Source organism: Musa acuminata, chromosome BXJ2-3 (genome assembly GCF_036884655.1).
Source record: "Musa acuminata AAA Group cultivar baxijiao chromosome BXJ2-3, Cavendish_Baxijiao_AAA, whole genome shotgun sequence".
Taxonomy (NCBI): Eukaryota; Viridiplantae; Streptophyta; class Magnoliopsida; order Zingiberales; family Musaceae; genus Musa; species Musa acuminata.
The window spans coordinates 39,342,731-39,370,418 of NC_088340.1; the positions used below are offsets into that span (position 1 = coordinate 39,342,731).

At 37.4% G+C, this 27,688-nt stretch overlaps 4 protein-coding genes across 8 annotated transcripts; 3 read left to right on the top strand and 1 right to left on the bottom strand.

Annotated features, from left to right (window-relative positions):
* Positions 1-1,527: 1,527 nt before the first annotated feature.
* On the bottom strand, positions 1,528-5,819 carry LOC135608171 (calreticulin-like). Its single transcript, XM_065100737.1, has 14 exons — positions 5,658-5,819; positions 4,894-5,001; positions 4,582-4,774; positions 4,234-4,492; positions 4,093-4,149; positions 3,578-3,625; positions 3,403-3,489; positions 3,261-3,318; positions 3,112-3,179; positions 2,935-3,030; positions 2,805-2,852; positions 2,018-2,047; positions 1,851-1,931; positions 1,528-1,757 (listed from the first exon to the last, which is right to left on the bottom strand). Exons 1-14 carry the CDS (start codon positions 5,758-5,760, stop codon positions 1,746-1,748), a joined length of 1,248 nt encoding a protein of 415 aa, XP_064956809.1. The 5' UTR covers positions 5,761-5,819; the 3' UTR covers positions 1,528-1,745.
* A 937-nt stretch (positions 5,820-6,756) lies between these two features.
* On the top strand, positions 6,757-9,944 carry LOC135608172 (uncharacterized). 3 transcript variants are annotated; one of them, XM_065100738.1, is made up of 3 exons: positions 6,757-6,889; positions 8,188-8,991; positions 9,481-9,944. In XM_065100738.1, the coding sequence occupies exons 2-3, from the start codon at positions 8,231-8,233 to the stop codon at positions 9,500-9,502; spliced, it is 783 nt and encodes a 260-aa protein (XP_064956810.1). In that variant the 5' UTR covers positions 6,757-6,889; positions 8,188-8,230; the 3' UTR covers positions 9,503-9,944. The 3 variants fall into 3 exon arrangements, with proteins under 3 accessions (XP_064956810.1, XP_064956812.1, XP_064956811.1); XM_065100739.1 differs by lacking the exon at positions 6,757-6,889 and adding an exon at positions 6,951-7,987; XM_065100740.1 differs by lacking the exon at positions 9,481-9,944 and having other exon boundaries at positions 8,188-9,104.
* Positions 9,945-11,006: 1,062 nt separating this feature from the next.
* Positions 11,007-11,417, top strand: LOC135607606 (ocs element-binding factor 1-like). Its single transcript, XM_065099558.1, has one exon. The coding sequence runs from the start codon at positions 11,007-11,009 to the stop codon at positions 11,415-11,417; it is 411 nt and encodes a 136-aa protein (XP_064955630.1).
* Positions 11,418-15,528: 4,111 nt separating this feature from the next.
* On the top strand, positions 15,529-27,673 carry LOC135585363 (uncharacterized). 3 transcript variants are annotated; one of them, XM_065100742.1, is made up of 14 exons: positions 15,529-16,124; positions 16,196-17,315; positions 18,254-18,671; positions 18,834-19,485; positions 20,641-20,681; positions 22,334-22,402; positions 22,870-22,970; positions 23,773-23,851; positions 25,673-25,771; positions 25,858-25,926; positions 26,034-26,083; positions 26,194-26,275; positions 26,908-27,002; positions 27,092-27,673. In XM_065100742.1, exons 2-14 carry the CDS (start codon positions 16,921-16,923, stop codon positions 27,249-27,251), a joined length of 2,310 nt encoding a protein of 769 aa, XP_064956814.1. In that variant the 5' UTR covers positions 15,529-16,124; positions 16,196-16,920; the 3' UTR covers positions 27,252-27,673. The 3 variants fall into 3 exon arrangements, with proteins under 3 accessions (XP_064956814.1, XP_064956815.1, XP_064956816.1); XM_065100743.1 differs by lacking the exons at positions 26,908-27,002; positions 27,092-27,673 and having other exon boundaries at positions 26,034-26,101; positions 26,194-26,264; XM_065100744.1 differs by lacking the exons at positions 26,908-27,002; positions 27,092-27,673 and having other exon boundaries at positions 26,034-26,114; positions 26,194-26,250.
* Positions 27,674-27,688: the final 15 nt, after the last annotated feature.

Genomic DNA, 27,688 nt, shown 5'->3' on the forward strand with positions numbered 1-27,688 from the left:
GGTCGCTCGGTAACTAAATCGACATCGATGCAGATGCAGCTCATCCATAACAAACAATCACTTGTGGCCTTTAATGACACCATCGTTCGTCACCACCAATATCATCTACCACCATCACTAGCTAAAACGTTGAAATTGATGACGTTAGAATAAATAGACCTAGTTGTTTTATTTTCATAACTATAAAGATTTCAATATAATTTTTTTAAGTATAGAGTTTAAGATGCTAAAAAGATTTAGCTAATTTTTAAATATAATTTTCTTATATCATGTTAGATATTTAATTAAAAGTTAGACACCTCGAAAGGTAAACATAATCCATTTATTAGAGATAGTGTATCTACAATGACATTGCTAACATATACAACAGTTATTACTGATAAGGTATACTTCGGGCCCAAGCCACGTCACAATCGATGCCATGCCATGCCATAGCCAAGTCAGCAAGAGAAGCACCCCCATGAGTCGAGCCAACAATCGTATCAAGATACCACTCGGTATGTCCCGTCCTGATAAGCCCAGGACGGTGCCGCATGATGTCGTTCCGCACGTCCCGGGATGGCAGCCGCACAAAGGTACCATCTCATCCCTCAAGGATCGGTCGTCACGCCAAACCCACGTACAACCGACCCTCGTACAGTAATATAAATGCCCTTGGCCGGCATCCGGTCATAGGAGGACAAAAAGGAGGCAGAAGAACCCCACACGGACTTACTTGTCGAGGGGTCATAGTTGGTAACAACCCGACGGGGCCTTTTGTGCAGGAAAACAACAACGCAAGGCTAGGCCATCCCGATCGATGGAGGCGTCCTTCCTCCCGACGTGCCAATCAGCATCCCGACGAAGAGACGTCAATATTGCGACGCTAACACACCGATTGACAAGCTCGACCGACTCCGGCATCCACAGGCGACTTAAGACTCCCGACATCGCTTCGTGGATCAAGCCGTGCTAACTCATCAACCACGGCCCATTAGTTCATCAACGATTACTAAGCTTTAACAGACAAGAAACATGCGGAGGATAACAAAAGAGGAATGATCTATACTTTAGTTACTTAATATTTCATAATTTTATTTATTTATTATGTTTCTATATTCTTTGTATTACTATTTATATTTTTGAAAATCTGTATCAAGATTTAAAAATCGGTATACCATATTTAATGATGTTCATGATTTTAATTTAATTGTTTTGAGATTTTATATCATTACTTAAAATTTAGTGAACTATATTTATTTAAGTTTGTCTTCAAACTATATTTAATAATGTTTACATGTCCATTAGTTTACTTGGCATTTAAAAACACAGGATTATTCAGTCTGAGTGGCCCAGCGACTACGTGCCGGCACGGCTGACAGCCCACCAAGACCGAACCGAAATCGAGTCGGTTCGAATCAGTTCAAGGTGGTTTTAGGCCGGTTTAGACCAACTAGGAATCTTACTCGCACATCTGCATGATCATCGGTACCGAATTGAAAGACCAAACTGCATCGCTCCTTGCGTGAGATCACAAACATTAGAAGATAAACAAAAGAACATGATTCATTCACTTGAACTCAAAGATAGACTCAAAGCAACTAAGATTTCGAGTTGTGCGACACACAAAAAGAGCAACCATGCTCTATGTTGTCTCTCTCTAAGAGTGAGAACTCTAAGAAACTAAAGTTTCACTGACTAGCCAATCGAATTTCCAGTAAACTGATGCACGGGTGAATAATTGCGGCAGACTCCGACGACTCCATCTAAAGCTCGTCCTGAAACCATCAGAAGAACAAATTAATTTAAAATGTGTGATGTGTCAGTTACAATTGCGAATGAACAGGGAGGCGGAGTGAAGAAAACAGTACGTGAGTAGTCTCCTTTTCTTCTTCTGCGTCTGAATCAGACTTTGAATCAGTATCATCTTCTGCATCTTCCTCGTCTTCGCCCTGTAATAGAATAATTTGAGCCAAAATGAGAGATTGAAGGGTAGGCAAAGATCTAAGAGTTACAGAAACATCAGTCAGGGGCTTACATCTAAATCTGAATCTTCATCTTTGGCTTCCTGTCATAAGAGAAGCAAGTAATTCGTTTTAGAAAGTAGCTAAACAACAAGAGAGCTTCTGAGCAGATAATAAGAGTTAAACAGCAGATGAAATGCGACCCTTATATTTTCCCTGGATCTTTGATCAAATAGTAAACACTATCAAATATGCATATGATAGAAAAGCAAAGATATCCATCAACAGAAATCCGACATTAGGTTACTACATTCTGTCATGACTCGGCCTGATGGGCCCATCGAGACCTCTGTCACATGAACATGACTTAAAATGTACTAGAAGTTAATAATAATACATTCATCAGAATCTTATAAACTATGAAACTCAATATAATACATTGATAAGATCTCATAGGTCAATCTTAATTTTTGTTCATTTCCGATATGGGACTAAACTGGAATGTTATGGTTCCAGTAACCAAAACTAAATGAGAAAGTAGGAGGCAAAAAACATCCAAGAAATGATTAGCTAGTAGGCAAAAAGCATCAAAGAATTGATTACAGTCAAATATTTCTTCTTAACAATATCAAAACACATTGAAGGCCCCTATGTCAACAACCCATGCAATCAAACTGTAAAAGGTCATTTTTGTTGTCAATTGGTTAAACAAGCAGTAATTCACAAAGCATAGGTACTTATTGGTTCATATAATATAATATTAAAAAAAGATTAGGAAATGAATGTTAATAAGACAAACCATATGATCCTGAAATAAGAATAGAAAACACAGATTCTAAGGTGAAGCAATTTCCAGCATACCTCTTCTTGCTTGCTTTTCTCAGCCTCATCAAATGCTGCCTTCTCAGCCTGCAAGAGATAAACCAAATGAATTTAGAATTTCAAAATCCTACATGATCTCAAAAAAAAGAGGAAAATTTGAAATACCTACATCTTTATTCTTGCCCCATGTTTCTTCAGCAAATTTCTTTGCATACTCAGGGTCATCACAGACCAATATGTTGTCAAACAGAGTCCCAGATTTGACCTTACGAGTGCAGTAAAACAAGTTAGAAATCAAAAACACCAAATAAGGACTTGACCCATGTGACTTGAAGAGTGATTGTACCTGCCATAACTCGATGCCTACGTATCTCAAGTTGGAGAAAGCGTAGATGAACGGGTCATCCTTGAAATCTGCAATAAGAGTGAAGGTTAAGTTTCAACTACATGAAAAAAAGAGAATATACAAATTCAGAAAGTAAAATAAAATGATACCTGGATTATCAATCATTGGTGCCTTCCACTTCCCCTTGTAGTCAGGATTCTTAATTTTCTATAAAGAAAACAAAATAAGTAATTAGATTCTTTACTCATGCTCTAGTGCTGATTCTGTTAAGAAAATGTAAGCACCCTACACCTTTTGCTTCCAGGGTCCCTTGTACTCGGGGTTTGGAATGGTTGGAGCTGTCCATTCACCATCTTCTTCTTCATCCCAATCTTCTGGCTGCAAAACGCAGAACAGTTATGCAGTGGCAAAAGACAGCAAGGATATATTATACAAGAGTAGACTTCCTGAAATTACAATCATGTACCTTTTTTGCATCAGGATCAGGAATCTCCTTAGGAATGTCATCATACCCCTTCACCAATAAGGTTGAGTTTGTTTAGTACATTTACCATGCTAAAATTGATGAAAGATAGTAGTTCATGACAGGAAAAGATTGCAAGCAGCAAAGCATTTTTGTTTCAATTTCTATTATCACTTGAAAAATATCAGATGATGGGTAGTTAGGAAGAGTAATGCACGCATGAGGGCTCAAAAACATAAAAAGAACTTAAATAAAGTCTGGAGTTTTTATTATGACAGAGGTGTCATTTTCTAAAAGACCATAAAAACAATAGATAAAGTAGTTTGTTCATTTTGCAACACTTTCCAAGTAGATGAACCACATAGAGAAAAGTTATTGAACAGCTCCATCATACAATGAGTGGAAAACAAACCAAGCCACAATGGCATTTCGAGAACTATAAACTCTGGCACTAGGTCAGCTCCTTTACCGCAACCATTTAATAAGAAGACAGATAAATTGCAATAAAGTTAGATTACCTCTGGTTTCTTGTCGTCAGGATCAGGGATGTACTCCTTGTCATCCCAATCTTCTGGCTGTGACATAACACAAACAAATCAAACAACTCTAATTGACACTCCATGTAGGTTCATAATAGACCACACATATATCATTTTTACCTTCTTGGCATCAGGATCCTTGATTTGCTTTGGAGGAAGGATATCCCAATCACTATATAAGCTACCTGTTTGCTTCTCCTTGTTATCAACAAGGATGCTGTATGTAGCATCCGAGCGAACAATGAAAGTGTAAACATGAGTGAGCTGATCAGTCTCACATGGAACATCCTTCTTGATTAAGTGGTTCTTTTCATCCCGTGAGAAGATGGCATGAACCTTCTTAGTTGTATACCCACAGATATCTGGGCCAAACATAATACTGCAATCTCCAAATACAGAATTACAAGTTAGATTACTGATGCATTATCCATGCCTACACATGTTAACACAAAAATAGATAATAAGCACCTGTAAGGAGTATCTCCACCAAATTTCTTCTGATCAACTTCACCACTAAGCAGCTTAATATAACCACCTCCACAGTCAAGTTTCTGCTCATGTTTAACTGAGAATTGCAAAACTAATGTCTTGTCCTTGTTGCTGAACTCGGGGAACTCTGCCGAAATGGCATAGAATCTATAGTCTTCAGCAGTTTGGATACCTGCAGTCAATGTATTTATGTAAACAATAACTCATAGCAATAATAAAGGTAAACAACTTTTTCAGAGCTAAGATTTACTTTTTACGGAGCAATGATCTTTATTATCTAAAGAGGGATACCTTTATCCTCTGGATCGCCAGTCCATTTGCCAGAGGTGTAGTTCCAGTCTCCAGCCGTGTTCTCATCCTTCTTCCAGTCAGATTTGACCCACCGATTCTCCCATCCATCTTCGATTTAAGTAGGAAATTTATCGAAACAAATCGATCAAGCAGATAGAAAATTGTAGATAATCATTATTACCAGGAGACGGTTATTAAAAATATTCATCATTTCATCCATTCATAATTGTTGTATAATCATATTTTGTATACGACAATTGTATTATTATTCCAAATCCTTGATCCCAAAACAGATCATATTAATTTCTATTACAAGACACGATTCGAAAAACCCATCACAATGACCTTTATGCAAAACCCATGAGCAAAATAAACATTTGCAGAAGAAGCTCTACAATCCATGCCATTTATAAAAGCGATAAACATACATAGCTGTATCAAAATCTAGCTAAAATAAAACATCAATAATCTGCGGCCTCACGACTACATTATCTCCATCACAATACGGGTACGCCTCATCTAGCATCAATCAACCACAGGAAAAAACCAAGTCAAACATCAGAGCATGCACGAAGCGAAAGATCCAAAAAGAAACATGAGCATTGTCGCCAGCGGATCGAAACCATCACAGATCAGGAACAGAGAAAGAGAGATCAAATCAAACAATGGAAATCGCATAGGAGATAGCCATGCGGGCTGAGATCGAGCGCAAATAAGCAGAACAAACCACGAATCTCGAGTGGAACCAGGGTAGGGGCGCATACCTCCGAATCGCTCCTCGAAGTAGACATCGGCGGAGACGATCGAGACGACGGCGAGCGCCGCAGCGAGCGCGGCGGCGAGAGGAGGCCTCCTCCGGATCGCCATCTCGAGATTCTCCTGTCTATCGGGCTTCTCCCCTTCGATCGAGGCGAGAGAAGAGTGACAGATATATAGAGAAAAATACGGAGTAGGGTGACCTCGCGGTACCCTTACGCCACTCGCCGGCTCACCAATTGTACTAGTTCTGGAGGACACCTTTGCCAATGGATTAACGACACGTGTCCACATCGACGTGTCTGGCTCCATAACAAGAATAATGAACCGTGGTGACTCCATCCTCGCGCGACCATTTTCATCGTTTAAAGGCTGGCCACTGTAGTGGGGAAAACGTGAGAATATAATAGGCCATGGCTTTGTTCATATTTACTTGACTGCCAGCACTATTCCCTCGAATCCTTTCGCGCAAATGAAAGGGGCATTTAAAGAATAAAATAAATTATCACGTAAACATGGATTGAGATTTTAGGAAGCTCGAAGGATTTTGTTCAACAATATTAATTTTTTTATTAATTCTTTTCATATATAGATATATATATATATATATATATATTATATCATCCTCTATATAGAATTAATTATATATTACCTTTTATGTTTAGACCTTATTAGTATTATAATATCTGTATTAAAAAAATATATATTATAATCTTAATAGTTTTAAAAATAAAATAAATAATTTTATTTGTCCTAACATCATCAGTTGTATCGATGAAAAACACAACACGTAATATCATGTATTGAATTAATACGACAGTGATAAATAAAAAGATAATTTTAATATTTTAAAAAAATATATTAAAATTATCTTTTTGTTCGTCATTTTTTATCGTAATTTGATATCACATATCGTGTTTTCTCTTAATATAATTAACGACATTAGGATAAATAAAATTATTTTTTTATTATAAAAAAATTAATATAAATTTTTAAAGTATAAAAATCATGATATTAATATAGTCAAGTACATAAGTCATCGAGCTGATTCATTCCGGTTCAAGTTTCTTTCTATAACATCGCGGTTCAGTTTTAAGCCGGGCCTTCTCCGAATCGGATTTGGTTTTGGCCGGGTGTTCCCACCTTATCATTAAGACGTGCCTTCGTCGTTTTCAAAGAGCCCTCCGCTTCCGGAGGCGCGGGTTCTCTAGGGTTTCATCTTTCCCTTGTCGTCGTGCAGGTATGTCGATCTTATCATTTGGTTTCGCTTTGTGAAATTGGTTGGTCTTTTGTCTTGTTCTTGAGGACAATTGATCTGGCTGACAATTTGGGGTCAGGAGTCGATGGATTTCGACCTCATTTCTGGTCTAGAATAGGTTTCCTGTGGCCCTTTGCGCCTCACAGCTACTTCGGTTGATCCTTTTTCGTTTTTTCTTGGTTCTTGACGGTTGATTAGAAAGATCTGGTCAGGGATCAATGGGTTTTAATTGCTTTCTCGTGGCTTTTTTCGTGTCATTGGTAGCTCTGGTTTCTTTGTGAACTCGATCGATGTTTTTGCTTCTTGACAATCGATCATAAGGGTTTGGACGACAAGATGAATTCACAGCATCTTGGTTTTCAATAGGGTTTTGTGCTTGCACTTTGTCGCCTTACATGTTATTCGTTCTTATCGTAGCTCCATCCATCCGGTTTCTGTGCGTTGTTGATTGATACTTTTTATTTTTTCTTTATTGACGATAAATCTGAAAGATCATGGTTTTCAATTCCTTAATATCGAGAATAGGGTTCAACTAACCCCTTTTGTGTCATAGGTACTTCGTAACCATTTTTGTGAATTCATTGATCCCTTTGTTTCTTGATCATATGTATGTAAGATCTGGGCGATTAAATGGGGTTACCACGAATCGTTTTGTCCTGCACTCTTTGTCTTACATGCAGTTAGATCCTGTCTTACCGCCCCATCCATCATTTGATCACCTTCTTTGTGGAATTGATAGATCTTTTAGCTTCTTGACAATTCATCTGAAAGATCTGGGCTAGGGGAGGAGTTGACGGGCTTTGAAATTTTCTACTAAGAATCCTGGTCTTCGAAAGAAATTTTGCACTTCGATCCTGTCATGCTTGTTGTACCTCCCAATTCATCACTTGCACATTTTTCTTTCGGGAATTGATCCATACTTGTTTGCTTCATAATGATTTGTTGTTGTGAAGATCTGGCCTCTGAGACTTGGACAGGAGCAGAGTGGTAGTCTTTTGGGTCTCACTCACAATGGTGCCTTCATATTCTTACTACTTTGGAATTTGTTCTCGGATTGATTCAGAGAAAGGGACAATGAAGGTTAATCATGTTGCAACTTTGGTGTGATCCTATTAACTAGAACCAACCATGGCTTCTTAATAATTAGATCGTCGTGTTTGAAATTGACAAAGTTTGGACATCTTTTTCTCCCAAATATTAGCTTTTGGGGTTCTCTATAGTTATATCCAGGTTGTTATGGGGTTGACTTTTTAATCCGTTTAGGTCTTCATTTCTTGCAGGACATCTGGAGTTCCAGATTTTCTAGTTATAACACTGCTAAATATGTCAAGTAAAAAGGAAGAGAAAGCTCAGGTTGCAGCTGATCGTATAAAAGCAGCAGCGCTATCAGCTGCAAAAGGTCTTAGTCGAGCTCAAGCTGAGCGGGCCGCCGCCGCTGCAGCTCGAAATGTGAATGCTTATGGTCAGAAGGAAGAAGGACCAAGCCGATGGCAAGAGAGGAAGGAAGCAAAGCGCCAAATGTACTTGATGAGTACAGAGAAAGCTGTCAGATTGGGTGAGAGGAAGGATCTCAAGTCTTGTGTTTCCTCTTCTGGTGGCACGTCCCAATGTCAAAAGTGTTATCAGGTTGGCCATTGGACTTATGAATGCAAGAATGAACGTGTCTACATCTCACGGCCCTCAAGAACTCAGCAGCTCAAAAACCCCAAGTTGAAGATGACCCCCTCGGTGTCATATGAATCGGATGACCCTGACATTGTGAAGGAAGTAAGGGATGAAAGACACAACAAGAAAGAGGCAGGGAAGAAGAGTAGCACAAAGAGCAAGAGAAAGCACAGATCTGGTACTGATTCGGAGGAGGACAGTAGTGAGGCTTCTTCTGTGTTTGAAACAGAGAGCGAGTCTAGCTATAGTTACAGTTCATCTGATTCGGAGGAAAGGAGGCGACGAAAAAAGAAGCTTAAGAAAAGGAAACATAGAAGGTACAGCTCGTCCTCTGATTCTTCCGAGTCTGAATCAGCTTCGGATAGTGATTCTGATGAAAAGAGCAAAAGGAAGAAGAGCGGACGGCACACCCGCAAACGGTAGGCTGATTTCAGAGAAATGCTCTGTTTGGCTATTAGTCAACGTTTACTAATTCTTATTTGTGACTGCTCTGACCTAATCCAACCTTTCCCTGGTGGTGGTTATCGGTTTAGGTTATGCTTGTTTCCTTTGGTAATGCTTAGGTAAATGTTCAATGCTTTTTATGCGTGGCTAGTTAGTTAAATCTTTGAATTTCTTTTACTTTAATTTTTTCTTGTTCATTTGAGAAGCATGATGGAAATAAGGAATGTCTTTTAAAGTCGTGATACTTTTTTATTTTTTATTTTTTAAAATAACATTAGTCCTTTATTGTTCCTTTTTTTCTCCCATTCGCTTCACTTATATTGTTTTTATTTTTTGGTCATTTAAACCCATATTTTACTATTACACACACACACACACACGCTCTCTCTCTCTGTCTCTTCCTCGAAACTGCTTCGTCCCAAGTTGTTGGTTGACCACCGATCCCTTTTGTTCTCTTGAATCAGGGGCCGTATCGTTGTTCCGTGAGAAGGTTCTGGACGCACCCGGAATTATCGATCACAAGGAGCTGTCAGCCACGGCGGCCGAATCCACGTGCATGTCCTCCTGGTCCGACCGTTCCTCTATCGAAACTTCTTCCCCGGTCTTATCCTGTTCTCCCGTCCACGGATCGACCAGATGCGTAGAACACAGCACCAGTTTCCTGCATGCATGCTTTGCGTGCAAGACTAGCATACCCACAGACGCATCTTTCTTACCGTTTCCTTCTCACATTTTTTAGGATCAGTTGCAAATAATAACATACTACTCTTAATCTGAAGAGGCTTCACCATCACCAACTACAGCATGTTCTCAAAAACGATTCTCGGCATACTAATATTATATGTTTCCTCTCTCTCTGATCTGAAACATGAATCACATGTTTAAACCATTGATTATATAAAACACGACCTAATTGATTCGGGCTTCACTAACTATTCCCTTTCTCTATCTACTTTTTCCTGCCATTCAAGTCTTCACCGATCCCTTTTCTCGTTCTTATCATGACCTAGATGAACTTAGTTGACCAAGGAGACCAAATCATACTCCTGTGTTCTTATCGTCACAAACTATATATGATGTGACACTCAGATTGCCAAATTGAGTTTAATTGTTTTAGATCATGACAATGAATATTATGAAGTGGAGGGAGCAAGATAGCCATCCAACATATCAAGTCTCTGTTGAATGTGGAAGAGATAGGAACAATATCTGATCGTGCACCGAACAAGGATTACTGTGATTTTAATCTCAATTCTCAATACAAGTATTTTTCTTAAGGTATTTAGTTTTTTCTTGGAATTTAGATATCAAGTATTGTATTTACACACAAAGCGCAATTATGACAAAAAAAAAAAAAGATAGACCATTTCAAGTGGTTGAAATATTATAATTCATTATTATTGTAAGCCAATCATTTTCCTAACTATTATTTTTACGTATTTTACTATCCAAAAATACGCTATAAATAATCTAATTCAAAGCTACCCAAAACGTGCTCTGTAGTAGAATCCACCAACCCTCCTTATCTTCTTCAATCCCCATCGATTGCCAAGATTCCTTCCTCTTCCAATATAATACCCAAAAACACAAAACAAAACAAAAAGAATAATTATTTAATCCTTAAAAGAAAATCTCATTTCTCCTCCTCTATAAATAAAGCCTTCTCCATCCTCTCTCCCATTCGCATTCCCTTCGATACTTCGCCGTCTCTGTTCTGTAGCACATCTTTTGGGACTACTTCGCCTTCTTGATTGCTGTCTCATCGGGGAAGCAAATCCCATCTTTTGGGACGGCAATTTCTGTGATCTTTATGAGCATCGCCCCTCATCTTCTCCGAATCTGCTTCCTCCAATCCTTCTCCGTCGTGTTCCTCTACTGGTTTTATGTCTTCTCGTGAGCTAAGTTTGTGATCCAAGGCAGCCGTCTCCTTGTCTCTCTCTCTTTCCACTGAATCCCTCGACGAAGCTTTCGTAGTAAGGGGTAGGATAGGATGTCAGCCGCACGGAGCCGCCAGAGTTTGCTCGCGGTGAACGAGAGGACGCAGAAGAGGAAGCTGTCCAACCGGGAGTCGGCGAGGCGGTCGCGGACGAGGAAGCAGCAGCACCTGCTGGAGCTGATGAGCGACGAGACTCGGCTGAAGTTGGAGAACGGGCAGATACTGGAGCGGGTGGAGAGGCTGGCGCAGGGCCACCAGTGGCTGGAGTCCGAGAACGCCGTGCTCAGGGCGGAGGTGGCGGAACTGGCCGAGTCGCTGCGGTCGCTCGAGTCGGTGCTCTGCTACTCGGAGGAGTTCGACGGGGTGGCGACGCTCGCGGTTGAGCCCTCGGATCATCTTCTCCGTCGGTGGCAGCCGGCTTGCGTCACGGCGTCAGCTTCGGACGCCATGCTCTTCCTTGTCTGACCTCACGTAAACCTCCTTCGGATATGCTCTGTTTCTCTCCTCCTCCTTTAGATACAACATTTAGAGGAATGATAACTCTTTTATTTTTGTTTAAATTAAATTGAATTTGGAATATTGTATATGTATATGTATATATAGATATATATATATATATATATATATATATATATATATATATATATATATCTATATATACATATCGTTTGTAGGAATAATAATTATGATTTTTTCCTTATTTAAATTGAATTGAATCTTCACCATCTATAACATATTGAATCTTATCACCATCTCCTCCTATACACTATACTATACTATACTATACTAGAAGAGATGTGGTTTGACTCTTCTTCTCTACCTTACTATATAATGTATTGGATCTCATCATGCAATTGCAATGAACTTTGCTCAATGTTGGATTTCCATCACGAATAATATATATATATATATATATATATATATATATATATATATATATATATATATATCCAATGAGATCTAATTATTGGTTGTGGATTAGATGTTGCGAGAACATAGGAATAAACTTGAATTGAGATAAAATACTAATGTCTCACCTTTACGATAGGAGTGGAAACATATTGAATCTCTTTAGGATCGAACTCTGAAGCTCAAAGGTAATCGTGTTGATGATGATACTTGCAACATCTCCATCCATACGTCCCACCATCAAGAGAGATCTTCTCCAATGCACTACATGGATGTTTTTTGCCTACTAATACGTGCAATTTATAATCTACAGAATCTTAGATGTGCCATGAACTTGAAGCATCTGAATCTTTTGATTTGATTCGATCCTATCCAAGCTTGAACGTCTACAGCCAAAAAATACTTGGGGACGTCTCCTCAATTGATTGCACTCTTAAATGCACAAAAGTTGGATTAGAATTAGAGAAAAATTTGGATCCTTAGCCCTACCTCACTATTAAAAACCTACTAAATATAAAGGATTTGATGCGCATATATATATTTTATAAAAAAATAACTCGATTCACTCGTAAAATTCTATACGTACATCGACCAATACAAATCGTAAAGGATTTGATGCGCATATATATTTTATAAAGAAAAATAGCTCGATTCACTCGTAAAATTTGATACATACATCGACCAATACAAACTCTATCTAAAAAAATATTTTCAATAAAAAAAATCATTCGATCATAATTTAGTGAGCGATAAAATTCATGTAATTTTGATTGAAAATTTAAGCCTCACATATATTTTATAGTTTTTATGTTAAATCTAACCCTTAGAGATGACCTTCTTGCAAATTTCAAGCAAAGGGCTATTGTTTTGACATTATTTGACTCCTATGCTAAACTTCAAAACCAATACTTTTTTTGTTGTAGAAATATGTTGTCATGAGTTTGATTAGATAAGTGATCTATTAGTTTAATAGATCTATGATAATGTCTAAGCCTCAAAAATCATTTATCCTTCAAAATCAATTCAAACAAAACTCGATATGATAGTGGCTCCGTATCGTCGTGTTCCTCAAATCTCATTCATAAATAGTTATCTTTTTTTCTACTCTATCGACTTATGTCGCTTTTAATATCATTTGTCATGACTTGATGAGGTAATCGACACATGTAACATAAAATATATATGCCCAAATCAATAATAGTGTACTATTTAGTCTCGTATAGATAAATTCAAGTATCATATTTTCGATGTGAAATTAAATCAATAGTGTCGACGATATATTTATGATATTTTGCTTAAATGATTAATTTTTTAAATTGGTTAATTTATTAAGAATACTTGATTCATAATTAACGAGTCATCATTTTATCTAACTCGATGGAAAAAAAAAAACTCTACACATAAACATACAAAAACCGACGATAAGAATAAAAAAAGGATCATAAATCCAACAAAGAAAAATAAGAACTATCATATGTGACTTCGATCGCATTCAATCAGACGAGCATGATAAAGAAGACACAGTCTATCACAGAACCTTTCAATCTACTTAGTTGACCTCCAAACAAAATAGAATTGACTCTTTCACAACTTCATCATAGCATATCATCATTTAGCAGGCTCCAAAATGTTATTTTTCTAATCAAATTAATTGATTTTTAGGTGCAACTATATAATCTTTGCAGGTGTTCATCTTGATGAGTCAAACTTTTTGACAAGGATAGTTGACTTTCAATGTGTAAGTGATTATTCTTATGTTACCCTCTTTATAAGGATTTGATTGGCGTATTGTTATCAAATCAGGTTTAAATATTTTAAGTTAATGGTTCAACCTCAACATGTGTTAATAGATTAATTATCCCATTGAATTGAGATTATCAACTCAATTTATTCCCATCGGATCGTGATTAATTCTTCTTTATCTCTCGTTATATATATATATATATATATATATATATATATATATATATATATACATATAAAATTATATTTTTTTAACACGAAAAGTGGATATGAGATAACAATACAAAATTATTCATTTAGAATTCCGAAACCCTTAATGTTTCTTTGTTATTTTAGGGAGGAAAAGAAAAACAAATAATGCCAATGAGTTCAAGTTTGAATCCTAATAAAAATCATGAGTATGAAAATATTTTTATTGCAAAGGAAAGAAATCATGCACCTATTTGTCTTTAGATCCTAAATTGATTTGTTTATTCACATATTTTGTCTAAAGAAAACATTAAACTCTCTACTTGCGAGAATAAAGTCGCATCATTTATTTTACATCGTAGGACAAAAATCTCGGACTAAGAGAGAGATCGCCAAAGGATGCACTCTTCGATACAAAGCTTTAGCTTGTGTTTACATAGCAAATCGATGGCAAAAGAAAACAAACAATTTCAACAAGAATACAAATTGATGCTACTACTTGATGTTTTTTTGCTATAGGACAAATTATGAGTCACTTAATGATCATTAAAGATGATGATGTCCACTTCTTAGAATTGAATTGGTGTCTTATTCAATATGTATTAATTTGACTCACTCATCATTAATGGATTTCTAATATAATATAAGTTCGTAGATAAAAAAATGAGTAATTTTTTTAAATCTAAATATTAAAATATTAAAAAAAAGAAGAAAAAAAAACTTGAGTGATAATGAGAGTCAAGCTTATGGTATATACAAAATTAGTCACGCCACTTATCGGTACGAGTAAAGGGGAGATAATTAACCCATACATATATATGGAGATAATATTAGAAAATATTTATGTACGAGGAAAGATTAAAAAAGTTGACTAAAAGATTTTTTTTTATATATTAGTAGATATTAAAAGAGTTGGATGATATATATCCTTGCCCTATAAATTTAAAGAACTTTTACTTTCATCATAAGAGTAGAAATACTTTTAGAATTCAAAGGAAATCAATGTGAAAAAAGATATTTTCTCACTACACTAGGAAGAAGAGATACTGTTGTCAAAATATTCCTATTTATCGATATCTATAATTTATAATGTATTGAATCCTATTGTGCAATGAAATTTATGGATATGAATATTTTGGTTCGATTCAATTCGTTCCTTCCAAAAAAAACATTTGGAATATGCCTCAAATCTTATATATAGATAGTCATTTTCTTATTAGGCCTTCCATCATATATAATATTAAAGCGACATCATTATTATTTCTCGTAAATCAAGTAAATGGGTTCACCGATCTATCAACTTGACAGACATATAATCATATGATTAAAATATCTTAGTGTAAATTAATGATAATATATTCAACTGTCAATTCAAGTCTCCTTCCATTTAAGCAAAAAAAAAAAAGGAAAAAGAAAATGATCTATATATAAACTGATTAACTTATCAACAACTCTTGGTTCATAATTAAGGAAAAAAAATTATAATTTCCTTTTGCTTGTTTGTGTTTTGTTATGGCAGGCCGATGAGATACGTTAATGGAGTGACGACCATCCCTTCATCCTGTTTCCAACTTGAGGCAGGCATCTTTGACAGGTCGTGAAAGCACAGAAAGGTAGGTGGTGATGCTGATCTCTTTGGTCTTGTTGAGGCTCTACTTCGATTCATTTAAGAGGTGCAACGAGTCCATTAATTAATCATGTTTTATTCTTCTTCTTCCTCCTCCTCCTCTTCTTCTTCTTCGTTTGAGATTTCATGTCAATGTCAAGCAACTTGCATGGCCTGCTATAAACATCCTTCTCCATGATAAGCTTGGGTTTTACTTGATCTACTTCTGCTTAAAGTACATTGTTTATCTTCATTTCTCCATCAATGGACTTAACCAGTATTTCCTCAGGTTATATTTCCACCACCAGTATTCTCCTCCTCCTCCTCCTCTCATACCAATTTCTCAGCACCACACAAGTCAGTTCTGATGTATGATGTAATCTGTAATTATGTTTTTACTTTCAGACAATTTGAGATGGTAAAGAATGTTCAGAGGCAATTACTGTTTAATAGATTACTTGAAGCAAACATCAGTGATCATTCAATAAATTAATGGATCACCAAGTTGTCTTCTGCAGATGGCTGCTTCCACGCAATCAATTCTCCTAATAAAGAAAATGATGGTGGTGCTGACGATCGACACAAGGGATGGGGGAGCAAACAACTTGGCACATACTGTCTGGCAACATTTAAGCTTCCAGCTATGCTTGGTTGGCTGACGACGAACACTGTTCCTTGAGATCACAGCAGCCCGTGTGTCCTCATCTTGTGGATCATTAGAGACGGTAAACAAAGGCGGTTCGTTCAATTTTTAATCATGTCTTGAATTATATGTGACAATCGATAGCTTCTCCAGGAATATGAACTCGGATTTATCCAAAATTTGATACTTCAATTTCCGTAAGGAAGACTTTCTTTTTGCGCTACGGTTGAATGATGCCAAGGAAAAGTCAAAATGACATGTGAAGCAGTAGAAATCTTGACTCTTTCCAAAGCAACAGCCGCCCACCTGTGAATGAACTAATGGTTACTGGAGCAGAGGGAAGCGTAGAAAAGTATGGCAAGTTGGATGAGGGACTGGTATTCCTTCCGCGAGATGGGATGGACCACAGAAACCAGATTGCTTGCAAGCAAACGAACCTCGGGAATATGGTTTGGCAAAGAAGGGAGGGAGGAGAAAAAACAAGAGGACCAAATTTGAAGGAGAGATAAGAGGCTGGAATGGTAGACTCGTGAAACGACGAGCATGAAAGCGAGTGGTGGTCGCCCAAAGATTTGATCTTTTGTTGTTCTGGTTTCTCGATATGTTGTTGTTCTTCGTGAGGTTGTGCAACATGTTGTGAACCTTTTGCTGCAAGTGAAGTCAAAGCTGGGAAAGAAAGGACTCGTGATTGAAGAAAGCAAAGAATAGGCCACAGAGAGAGATCACAGAGGGAGCAGAACACCAAAAAGGAGGCATCTTGGAGCAGAAAACCCACGCTAAGATTCAAGGACAGCCGATGAGCCCTTGCCTTGACCCATCGCCGCCTGCGTTGCTGCTTCTACTCCCTTTCTGAGGCGGAAAGGAGACGCCTTTGGGGCATGGAAGTCCCAGCAGACGAGCTGCTGAAGAAGATCCAGGAGCTGGAGGCGGGGCATGCGCAGCTGAAGCAGGAGATGTCGAAGCTGTTGCCCGCGGATGGTCACGGCGCGGGCCGATCCGAATGCGGCCGGTCCCACTCGGTGTCGCCTCAGCAGACGACGGCGCCGCTGCAGCGGCGGAGGAGCGGAGGCCTCGAGGGGGCCACACCGCCCCGGGGGAAGGTCTCGGGCTCCTTCGGCCACTCGTCGAGGCTGCAGTTGGAGAGCCAGGGGACAAGCAGCTCCACCGATGGTGCGGCCGGCCTCGGCCTCTCGGAAAGGCAGTACCTGAAAATTCTGCAGTCGATGGGGCAATCGGTCCATATATTCGATCTCGAGGGCAGGATTATATATTGGTCAGCTGCGCATACTCGCTTTTCTCTATTAGCTCTTTGATCTTCTCTTTATATGATTTCTTTGTGTAAAAATATCTTATAGCCTTTGATATTCTAGTGAGCTTCATGAACGATTTTGGAGATTGACAATGGGTCTGCTTGATTGTTTAGAGTAATGAGTCTCTGTTGAATTGGATTGTTGGTGAAATTGTTCAGAGCATGGTAGATAGTTGGGGAAGGTCCCTTTTGTGATCCAGTGCAGTTTCAGTGTGTAGAACCGTTAAAGCATTTAGAGGTAGAAGAAACCCGAAGCACTGCAAGAAGCATAGTTTTCAACCGATATGTTGTGATTATTTCTCAAACATTAAAGTTCATTTGATTTAAAGGAGTTTCCTAAGTCCTCCAAAATGGCTGTTCTTTGATCAATATCACTAGCTTTACTAGGATTTGACATTTTTCTTCTGTACAATGATTGTGGTGGAACAATTAGTATTTATTTTGTATACTATTTATGACATACATTTTAATTACCGATTAGTCCAGTCATGTCTGACTTTCGCACTGACTAGGTCGGTTGGATAAATAAATGTAGAACATGACAAAAGAGATGAAGGGGATAGAAACAGCTGACTGCAGTGTTTGAGTCTTTACTAATCAATATAAAGTATGATCGTCATTCACAAACCAAGGTTTTGGATACTTGGAATGTACATCTTTTTGCATTCTGCAACTTCACACGGTCTCCTTATTTTTATTCTGATTACTGTATCTTTTGTTTGTCTTCTGTTGTGTTGTCTTTAGATGCCGAAAGGTGTACATGATAATATCTTGCAGTTATATTTTTTTTATTTTGATCAAAACATGAGTGTGTGATCCTTTGTTTTCTAAATGTTAAGTGACGGATCTTTGCTACTTAATCCACAAAGGATCTTTAAGGATGATCTGATTTGATTTTGTAGGAATCGTTCAGCGGAAAATCTGTATGGTTATTCTGCATCTGAAGCTCTTGGTCGGAATGCAATTGAGTTGCTTGTTGATGTATGTGATTTCAACATTGCTAGTAACATAGTTCAACATATAACTACGGGAGAGAGCTGGACCGGGAAGTTCCCCGTGAAGAACAAGTTAGGAGAACGTTTTCTAGCTATTGCCACCAACACCCCCTTTTATGATGATGATGGTAGTTTGGTCGGCATCATTTGTGTTTCAAGTGATTCAAGGTCCTTTCAGGACTCGGCATCCCCTCCAACCGCCACCAACCCACGAGCATCTGCCTGCAGTACTGCAAGTCGACCAAGAATAAGTTTTATTAATAAGCATGGATCTGATCCTCAGCAACCCATCCAGGTTGCTATTGCATCCAAAATTACAAACCTGGTGAGTGTGGATTATTGCAATTTTATGAAACTGTAAGAGTGCAATAGATTGCATGTCTCACAAAAGCACTTGGGATCACTCTTCATTATAGTGGAGTCTGGCATATATTATCAATTTATTTTGTAGTTTATTCTTTCTTGATTTTTAGAATCACCAAAACAGGCCACTAAGGTTACATGCAAAGTTCGTTCTCGAATAAAGCTAGGCGAAAACAATTTGGAACGTGAGATTCAAACCAGAGATAGCCAGTGTTCTTATCACAATGCAATTTCATCAGGCCATAAGGAGGATGGTGCTCCAAGTGGAGCTAGCACACTTACAAGAGATGTACCACCTTGCACATGTGGCAGGAACTCTGCTATGATAGAGGAAAAGTCTCCTGGCAAAGCAACTAAAGTAAAAATTGATGAAGATGAAGGGAAAACAGGCATATACAAGATCATAAGCAAGACAGAGGCATTATTTGCCAATAAGGGGATATCATGGCATTGGAAAGGGCATGAGCAGGATGGTAATGATTCAAAGCATCGATTTGTCTGGCCATGGCTGCATGGTAATCAAGAAAATGACAGCAATTATACAAAGGCATCTGAATTTGGTGCAAGAACAGAAACTCAAGTTACTGAAAATAACTGGACAGGCAATAATGAAGCTTCTGGGTCCTGGTCCTCTCATAATGCAAACAGCATAAGTAGTGTTAGTAGCAGTGGGAGCATCGGCGGCACTGCTGTTCAGAAGGCGGATATCAATACTGACTGCTTAGATTATGAGATCTTATGGGAAGACCTTACAATTGGAGAACAAATAGGTCAAGGTAGCAGTCTTCTTCTTGCAATAACAGGATGACATTTTCTTCATAAGTTATTCCAGTACAACATATATGTTCTGATAAGAATGTTCAATTCATTTGAATTCCAGCTCCAGCTTTTCTTTCTTTCTCATTTTTTTGTGTTGCTAACAAGCATTCAGGATATTTATAGGGATCATTTTTGTGATAGATGCCATCAGTCAAACTAATATCCAATGCTTATCGTCCCATATACCTAGAACACATCATTTGCTGTTCTTAATGTTTCAGAATGGAGAAATCATGTTTTAAAATACAAAAGGAGTCTCTCGCATGTTTCCTTCCATTTTTGTTGTCCTTTTTTATTTTTCCATGAGGCGAATATTATGTTATCCACCCATGTACAAATTCTAAACTTGCAGAAATCATCCATAGTTTTGGGAATTTGACCTAGATATAACAAGTGAACCTTGTACTTCTTCATCTTTGTTTAATAAATTCAGTTAAATAAATTCTATTACTCTTAAAATGGAAAGGGAATTAAGAGGCATATATTCGAAAAGGAAAACTTGGTGATCTCTTGAAAATATAGGTGTGACGACTAGACTGGCACAGTCTCATCATTTTCCAATCATATGTTTTATCTAATTTTTGCACATGAATGCAAGTTTGATATCCACTGCTGACTTGCTGCTTTGTTTGTCTTCCTACATGATCTCATTTTCGGTTGTTCTCTACCATTTGACTTGTTGCACTTTGTCATGGCTATTAAGCTGTTTGATGTTTTGGTCTCCTCTCAGCTTGTTTAAAATTTGATTCTGACACTCTTTCCTTTGAAACTTGCATTTCATGTCCCCCCTATAAGGTACTCTTATTTGTGATGGGTTGGGCATTATACTGAAGAATTTGATTATTCATGCATTGCATTATCTTCACTAAAGGCAGTGACTGGCTGATCTTACCTTTTAGGATGTGCCTTATGCTAAAAGACAAAATTCTGCATAATTTCCCAGTCAAATGTCTTGATACCTTAATCACTTCTTTGTGGATTATTTGCTGCCAAATAATGATTTATAGCACATGCCCTTGTTAACATTATGCAGCAATGACTAGAGGATAACACTTTCATCACTGTTGTTCATGCTTATGTACCATTTCTTACTACATCTTCTGCTTTTGCAGGTTCTTGTGGGACTGTATATCACGCTTTGTGGTATGGATCGGTAAGTTTTCATATAAATGAAGTAAAAAAGGAATTTGCAGCATATCTTGCTTTCCAGTGATTTTTCTTTAGGTTAGCTGTTTGCTTGTCCTCTAGTTGCAGCTTAGCTCTGACTGTATTTATTTTACAACCGTGTTGATGTTTTATCCACTGTGCTATAGTTCAATCTTATTATTAAAAGAACTTATTAGATGATATGACACACAAGAATGGCAGGTTGTTGAATGCATGCCATGCGTTCCTTACCAACTAAAATCACCATTAGTCTACATCAACAATAACAACAACAATAAAGCCATAAGTCCTAACTATTTGGGGTTGGCTACATGAATCTTTTGCTGTCATTGAAATCTGTAAAACGCTAAATCGGTTAAGATTCATGTTTATGAGATCTGACATAATTTTACACTGGTTATCAGTAACTTGATGCAACCCACTACCCTTATCATCCGGGTTTGGGATCGGCATTGGCTGTGTTTTAGTCTGATTCCAGTAATTGATTTTTGTGCTAAAAATATGAAAGTGAATATAAAACTTCTTTAATTTAGACCCAGTCATTATAGTTTCCCGTGGTCACTAAATGGCATATTGTTCTGCACTAATATGATATAGGCACAAAAATGGTACTGGGAGAAACAGAAAATGCACCAATAGTTGAAAATTTGCATGATACTTTTTAATTTCTAGTTAGAAATTAGTTTGGATGATGTAATGCTAAACATAATGGGCTTTACAATGAAATTAGTCATAGGCTATGCCCCAGCGGAAGTATTCGGAAAGGCGAGCATTAGCAGTAGAGTGATACTACAAAATTTCTCCAGTCATTAGGAATGTCAAAGTAGTTGGAACAAGCATTTATCATGAATAAACTACATACTATTCCATGCTTACTGGTCAAGTTATGATCTCTCTTATGTTGAAAGAAATGTTTCAATCCTAACACGCAGACTGAGTTTTTATTTCTAAAATAAGCTATAAATTTATTTCAAGGTTGATAGCATTTTTCCAAATTAGTTTATTTCTCAGTTACATGATTGATTGAGATAGGAAATCATGTTTCTTCTGGAATCAAGTTATTCTGAGATTCAGTTTAATGAAACAGATAAAATAAATGTATCATTTCATATCAATCAACCGTGCTTTTTTCTCTTTGACAAGTAAAAAACAGTCACTTGTTGATCTCTAAAAGCTGCTGAAAGATTGACTTTTAGATGTCATATATTTTTCGAATGCTTAACAGGTTTTTTCCGGGCAATGGCCAGATATTGTCACAGAATATAGTTCAACCTTAGACTTGATAACATTTCAATACATTATCCAAATAAGCATGATGTTTACTTATCAATTTAGAAATGAATATTGAGTGGCCAGCGTATTGAACAAAGATTATATATTTGCTAGTAGTCAGCTTAGGGATCTCTTGCATGTTATATATTAATCTTTCTCTCCCTGGTAAGGAACTCTTAAAACGTATGTTGAAGTTTAGCACAATTTTGTATCTATCTAGTTTCAAATATTTACCTTTTAATTTCTTAAGCTGCTCCTTAATTAAACATTGACTTGAATATATCATGTATAGTTCTGATGTTCAGACTGCTTTGTGCTTCTTGTTATGGAGTAAAAACTGAAAAGTAAATTTTATGTTTTTGGCAGGATGTGGCAGTTAAAGTATTCTCAAAGCAGGAATACTCTGATGAAGTAATATTTTCCTTTAGACAAGAGGTAACAAAATTTGCAAATATTGCCTATCAAATTTGTTCTTACTCAGTTGCTTGTTTATGCTCTGGATTTCATACTTTAGCCTTTCTATTTTCCTTGAATATCAACCTGTATAGACTTCGTTAACTTCTGCTGAAATCTATGCTCAGTAATTTCTCATTATCATGTTACAGCTCTAAGGGATCAATTTGTTTATGAACTTGGGAATATGAGATCATGTATATTGTTTAGTCATTTGTTTCTCGGACATGATAGCATGCAATCTCTACATGTTTTTCAGTATTGATATGAATTAGAGAATCCCTTTTCCAGATTGAATTTAGATTTCCCAAGATCTAATGCTACTAGAATTCATGTATTTTAGTATGGTGTTACCGAGTATTTAACTTTATGATTAGATTTTCTCTAAATTTGGTAGCGAACCTCTTCCCTTACAATCTAAAGTTCTAAACAATGCTTTGTTTTTCAAGGTGTCACTCATGAAGAGGCTACGACATCCGAATATACTACTTTTTATGGGTGCAGTTACTTCTCCTCATCGCCTTTGTATTGTGACAGAATTTCTTCCACGGTTGGTAAACAACTTGCTCTTTCTAAAGCTGAACAAGAAACAAAATAAACCATTATTTCATAATCTGAAGATTGGCAAGATATTGCAGCTTATTCAGAACAGGAATCTCCCAGTTCTGATACTCATATTACATTTTTACACGAAAATGATTTAGGCAACATGATCTACCTTTTAATCAGAGATCCAAATTAGCTTGCATCGAACTCACAATAGCAAATTATTTAATACAAGCTGCCAATACACACAGAATTACTCCCACACCAAGTGTGGCATTATGGTGTTCTTGTGTGATGTACACAAGAATGAAAGATTTGGTTGGCACAGGGGTTCCATGTCAAGCAATGCCAGTGTCAACTATGTTATATGGTATGGCCAGGCTGAATTTAGCCCATTTTAGCCAGTGCATGGGGTGTGTCGGCCATATCAAGCCAGCAACATTATGAAATCCTCAATAAAGCTGATGTTAAAACTTTGATTAGAAGTTAATCATGATTGTAGTCAAATGCTTGTATATCCGCGAGATCCTGTCCCCCACCCTAACTTTTGCATTAATTGTATGGATGCTGTTGGTGAAATTTGTAATGACACATCCAGCAGTTCAAATTGAAACTATAGGGAAATGGTCAGTTGGATGTAACTATCTTCTCCACTCAAGTGGTCCAATTAGTTACACAGGAATGTGATTCACATTTTTTATCTTCTTAAGATGCTATTACTTTAAACATTGACATGAAAATTCTGGAAGAAGCTGATTAATCGGCATTTCAATAAATAATCAGTTTTACATTTTTATTCCTCTCAGTGGGAGTTTATTCCGTTTACTGCAAAGAAACACAATGAAATTGGACTGGAGACGGCGTACTCTCATGGCTCTAGATATTGTAAGTATAGTTCGTCAATGCAACATGTACATGTTTAATTGTGTATCTCTATTTAAGTATAACTTTAATCACATAAAAAAATGCAAGATATCGCAGGAACTATAATTTAATTATGCTTAGGGAGATAAAAAAAGACAGTATGTTGATTCTACAAATTGAATTATGGAAGGGAATTGACCATATAAGTGCAATTTGATCTGGTAAACAATGCAGCATCCAAATCCATATGTTTAACTTGTTTCATTTGTTTCAGAATCATATTAAAAAGGAAAAGAAATATGGGCGGAGACAATAAACCTTGAACCGGACATCTAAGATGGTAGTGGCGTTGGGAAATTTAGGTCAAATGTTTTGGTAAGGGGTGGAGTCCACTGGACTGAAAGTGGTCAATTTTGGATAGCTAGGGTGGAGCGGTAGCAAGCCAAGGAGAAAACAGGTGGCAGAATTGGGGAGCTGCAAGATTGGAATATGTAAGCTACAAGCAGTGTTTTGATTGATGGTTTATGCTGCAAGATTAGGAGGTACGACATTTTGCTGGAATAGTTGGTGTCACTATAGAAGGTGTCCCCGCTCGCAGGCGGTGCTGCCCCGCCAGGTGGTTTTGTCCGCGGGCACAGCGCTCACAGGCACCGCTGCCCTGCGATGCCTCACCCCGCGGGTGCAACGGCCACAGGCACTGTTGCACACAAGCGCAGTGGCCACAAGCGCCGTTGCCCCGTGACACCTCTGCACGCGGGCTGCCAGTGGCAGCGCCAGCGGCTGCAGGCTATGCCAACGGGCTACCAACCCCTATAGGCTGTCGGCCGCCTATAGTAAGTCTGCTGCATGCAGATGGCAGCGAGGGCAGCAAAGGCAACAACAGTTGCTGCCCTTTCTCGCTTTTGCGTCAATGATTTTGACATCAAAAGCTTCTCCAAAACATAACACACATAGTTCAAAACCAATTTTCATACGAACAACCTAGCTCTGATACCATTGTTGGGAAATCTCGGGGGTGACATCACATGCATAGTAGAAGAACAGAAAACAAAATCCCCAATTCCCAAAGATATATCATTTTTGATAAGTTTCTTCTTTTGCAAATAGAAAGCATGATAGGAAACAATCTTGATTCACTAGAATAAGTCTCCGTTTTAACGAATAGCAAAAAGAATCATAGGAGAACAAGATCTCAATTTATGCATAAAAAATCTTCAATCATCAAAATCATGATTTGGATAAAACTTATTTAAATCAAAATCATTAAAATCACTTGCAAGAGATTCAAAATGACATAAATAGATTTATCAATTTCTTATTTAAAAATCGATAAGATAGAGAAATTTTTAAAATGCATTCCTTTTTTAGGATGCTATGGAAAGGGTTGGTCCTGTAAGTTCACAGTTGTAGGTTGCACCAACAAGGGTCATAGAGAAGAGAAAACTTGGTTGCCAAGGTGTGTTGTCATTATTGGATTTGTTGGGCTAGAATGGATTATGCCTCAAAATAAGTAAATGAATAAGGCGAGTTGTTTTGTTGGTTTTTGTTGCTTAGAAAAGCTATAATAATCTAAATATTTATTTGTTAAATATGCTGGAGTTTTGTGTATATGATCTTAGGAATGAGTAAAATGCATGTTTACCCCTCCAGAAATTTGGAATAGCAATTACATGTATATGGAGATTCATGCATTCAAGTCCATTAGTATATTTTATTTGATGCCCATAAAGTTGTTTGTCTTTTAAGAAAATATTTAATGCTGCAGATTTTTGTAGAAACTGTTCATTACAATATGTCGCATATACCCTTAGTTGATTGTAAAATAATCTTACTTTTTGATAGGCAAGAGGGATGAATTATCTTCATCATTGCAATCCTCCTATCATCCATCGTGATTTGAAGTCATCAAATTTGTTGGTTGATAAGAATTGGACAGTCAAGGTGGCTTTTCTGCTTCCAAATAATAGTGGCCTATTTCATCTGAACAGAAATATTTTATCCTCTATTAAATTCTTCAAAATAAACAGGTTGGTGATTTTGGCCTTTCGCGTTTGAAGCATGAAACTTGCTTAACCACGAAAACTGGGAAAGGAACGGTAATCATAGTCTCCCATGTTCCTTCTTTAGCCATACCAGTTGTTGAGGATTTCCGAGCATTTGATTATTGATGATTCTGAAAATGTTATGTTTTTCTGGGTTTCAGCCACAATGGATGGCTCCGGAATGTCTTCGAAATGAACCTTCAGATGAGAAGTATGTCAGATTCTAAATGTAACTCTAACATGTAATTTACATTGATATTCTATGTGCTGCTTCAAAACAAAAACAAAAAAAAAGAGAGCTTATTTTCATTGTTAAAATAGGTCGGATGTGTACAGCTACGGCGTAATACTTTGGGAACTTGTCACTGAGGAAATCCCATGGTATAATCTCAATTCAATGCAGGTGATTATCAATTTGTGGAAGTTTATATTGTAGTAGAATTCATTTGTTGATGCTCTAGAATATCTTAGAAGTTTTCAATACTCGGCATCATGATGCATGATCATGGCATTAACTTTTCTAGCGTTATTGACTTCTTTTTAATGGATGGCCAATGCTTGAAAGCTTAAATAATGTATCTAGAATAATTACTTGAACAGCTACATCTTTCTCTCTTTTTTGTTTGACCTTTTATTGAAAATTAGTATTTCAACTCACTAGAGTCAAGATCTTAGTTGTCGTCCAAACAGATATTCTTGGTTGGTAGTGGAAACATAGAACAGAGTTTTCTTGGTCCTATTACTTTTGTGTGTAGTCATCCAACTATTCCAGTTTTGCATTACATGATCATCTACCGACTTCAATAATCATTCCGAACTGCCAATCGTTGATGTCATTCCATCTAAAGGCAGGGCAGGTGATGCACAAGCTCGACTTAATTCACCTACATCTATATTTGAAAATGGTAGTTACACTGTTCTTACACAAGTTTGCCCTCATTGGTTGGCGATTTTGTGCTCTTAACAATTGAAATCTTGAACTGAGTTCCTAATGCTTTTCAGAGGTTTGCCACTTATTTGTTTTTGTTTGTCCAGGTCATCGCAGCTGTGGGATTCATGAACCAAAGGTTAGATCTCCCCAAAGATCTGGACCCACAATGGGTATCGATAATCGAGAGCTGTTGGCATAGGTTGTCTTGGCGACCACAAAATATTGTAGTCCAAATTCTTCCCTGTTTCTTATTTAGCTCTCATCACTTATGTCTTTTTCTCCTTACAGCGAACCAAAATGTCGACCAAATTTCCAAGAACTTATAGAAAGATTTAGAGATTTGCAGAGACAACATGCTGTCCAGTCTCACATGCAGCGTCCCACACCCAGTGAAACAGCACCAAGTACTGCAAAAGCAAGCTCTCAAGATGGGAATGAGCCGGAGTAGTTTACAAGGCGGCATTTTGTATGAAACAACCCCACAAGAGTATCAACCTTTGTGTCTCTAGGAGTGCTTCTCATTCTATCATCTGAGGGATTAGCAATTGGCCGCAGATCCTCTGAGAAAAATGTAGCTAGCTGCATTTTTTCTTAGCTCAGCTGCATGCTATAATTTCAGATTTTTTTTTTCACACCTACCTTCTGAGGCTGTGATGCATACAGCATCAGGTTGTCAACAAGATGGCAACAAGTTAAAGGCATTAAAGCTGTGGTACTGTGATGAGTTGTGCCCTGAACTACAAAGATTGTTCTCTTGGTTTGTGATTGAATGAATTGTACTGTAAAAAACAAGCTTGACTGTGTATCTGTCATGTACTTTTGATCAGAAGGAAGTAAATAAACAGAACCAAGATCAGTGATTGATTTGTATCTTGCATGATGTGC

What these genes read in the sequence shown, in the direction of transcription:
- LOC135607606 (XM_065099558.1), top strand. Translation starts at nt 11,007, where the DNA reads ATGTCAGCCGCACGGAGCCGCCAGAGTTTGCTCGCGGTGAACGAGAGG.
- LOC135608172 (XM_065100738.1), top strand. Translation starts at nt 8,231, where the DNA reads ATGTCAAGTAAAAAGGAAGAGAAAGCTCAGGTTGCAGCTGATCGTATA. An exon ending in GGACGGCACACCCGCAAACG is followed by an intron (nt 8,992 to 9,480) that starts GTAGGCTGATTT and finishes CTCTTGAATCAG; the next exon opens with GGGCCGTATCGTTGTTCCGT.
- LOC135608171 (XM_065100737.1), bottom strand. Translation starts at nt 5,760, where the DNA reads ATGGCGATCCGGAGGAGGCCTCCTCTCGCCGCCGCGCTCGCTGCGGCG. An exon ending in CTGATCCTGATGCAAAAAAG is followed by an intron (nt 3,490 to 3,577) that starts GTACATGATTGT and finishes TGCGTTTTGCAG; the next exon opens with CCAGAAGATTGGGATGAAGA. An exon ending in TAGGCATCGAGTTATGGCAG is followed by an intron (nt 3,031 to 3,111) that starts GTACAATCACTC and finishes TGCACTCGTAAG; the next exon opens with GTCAAATCTGGGACTCTGTT.
- LOC135585363 (XM_065100742.1), top strand. Translation starts at nt 16,921, where the DNA reads ATGGAAGTCCCAGCAGACGAGCTGCTGAAGAAGATCCAGGAGCTGGAG. An exon ending in GAGGGCAGGATTATATATTG is followed by an intron (nt 17,316 to 18,253) that starts GTCAGCTGCGCA and finishes TTGATTTTGTAG; the next exon opens with GAATCGTTCAGCGGAAAATC. An exon ending in ATCGAGAGCTGTTGGCATAG is followed by an intron (nt 27,003 to 27,091) that starts GTTGTCTTGGCG and finishes TTCTCCTTACAG; the next exon opens with CGAACCAAAATGTCGACCAA.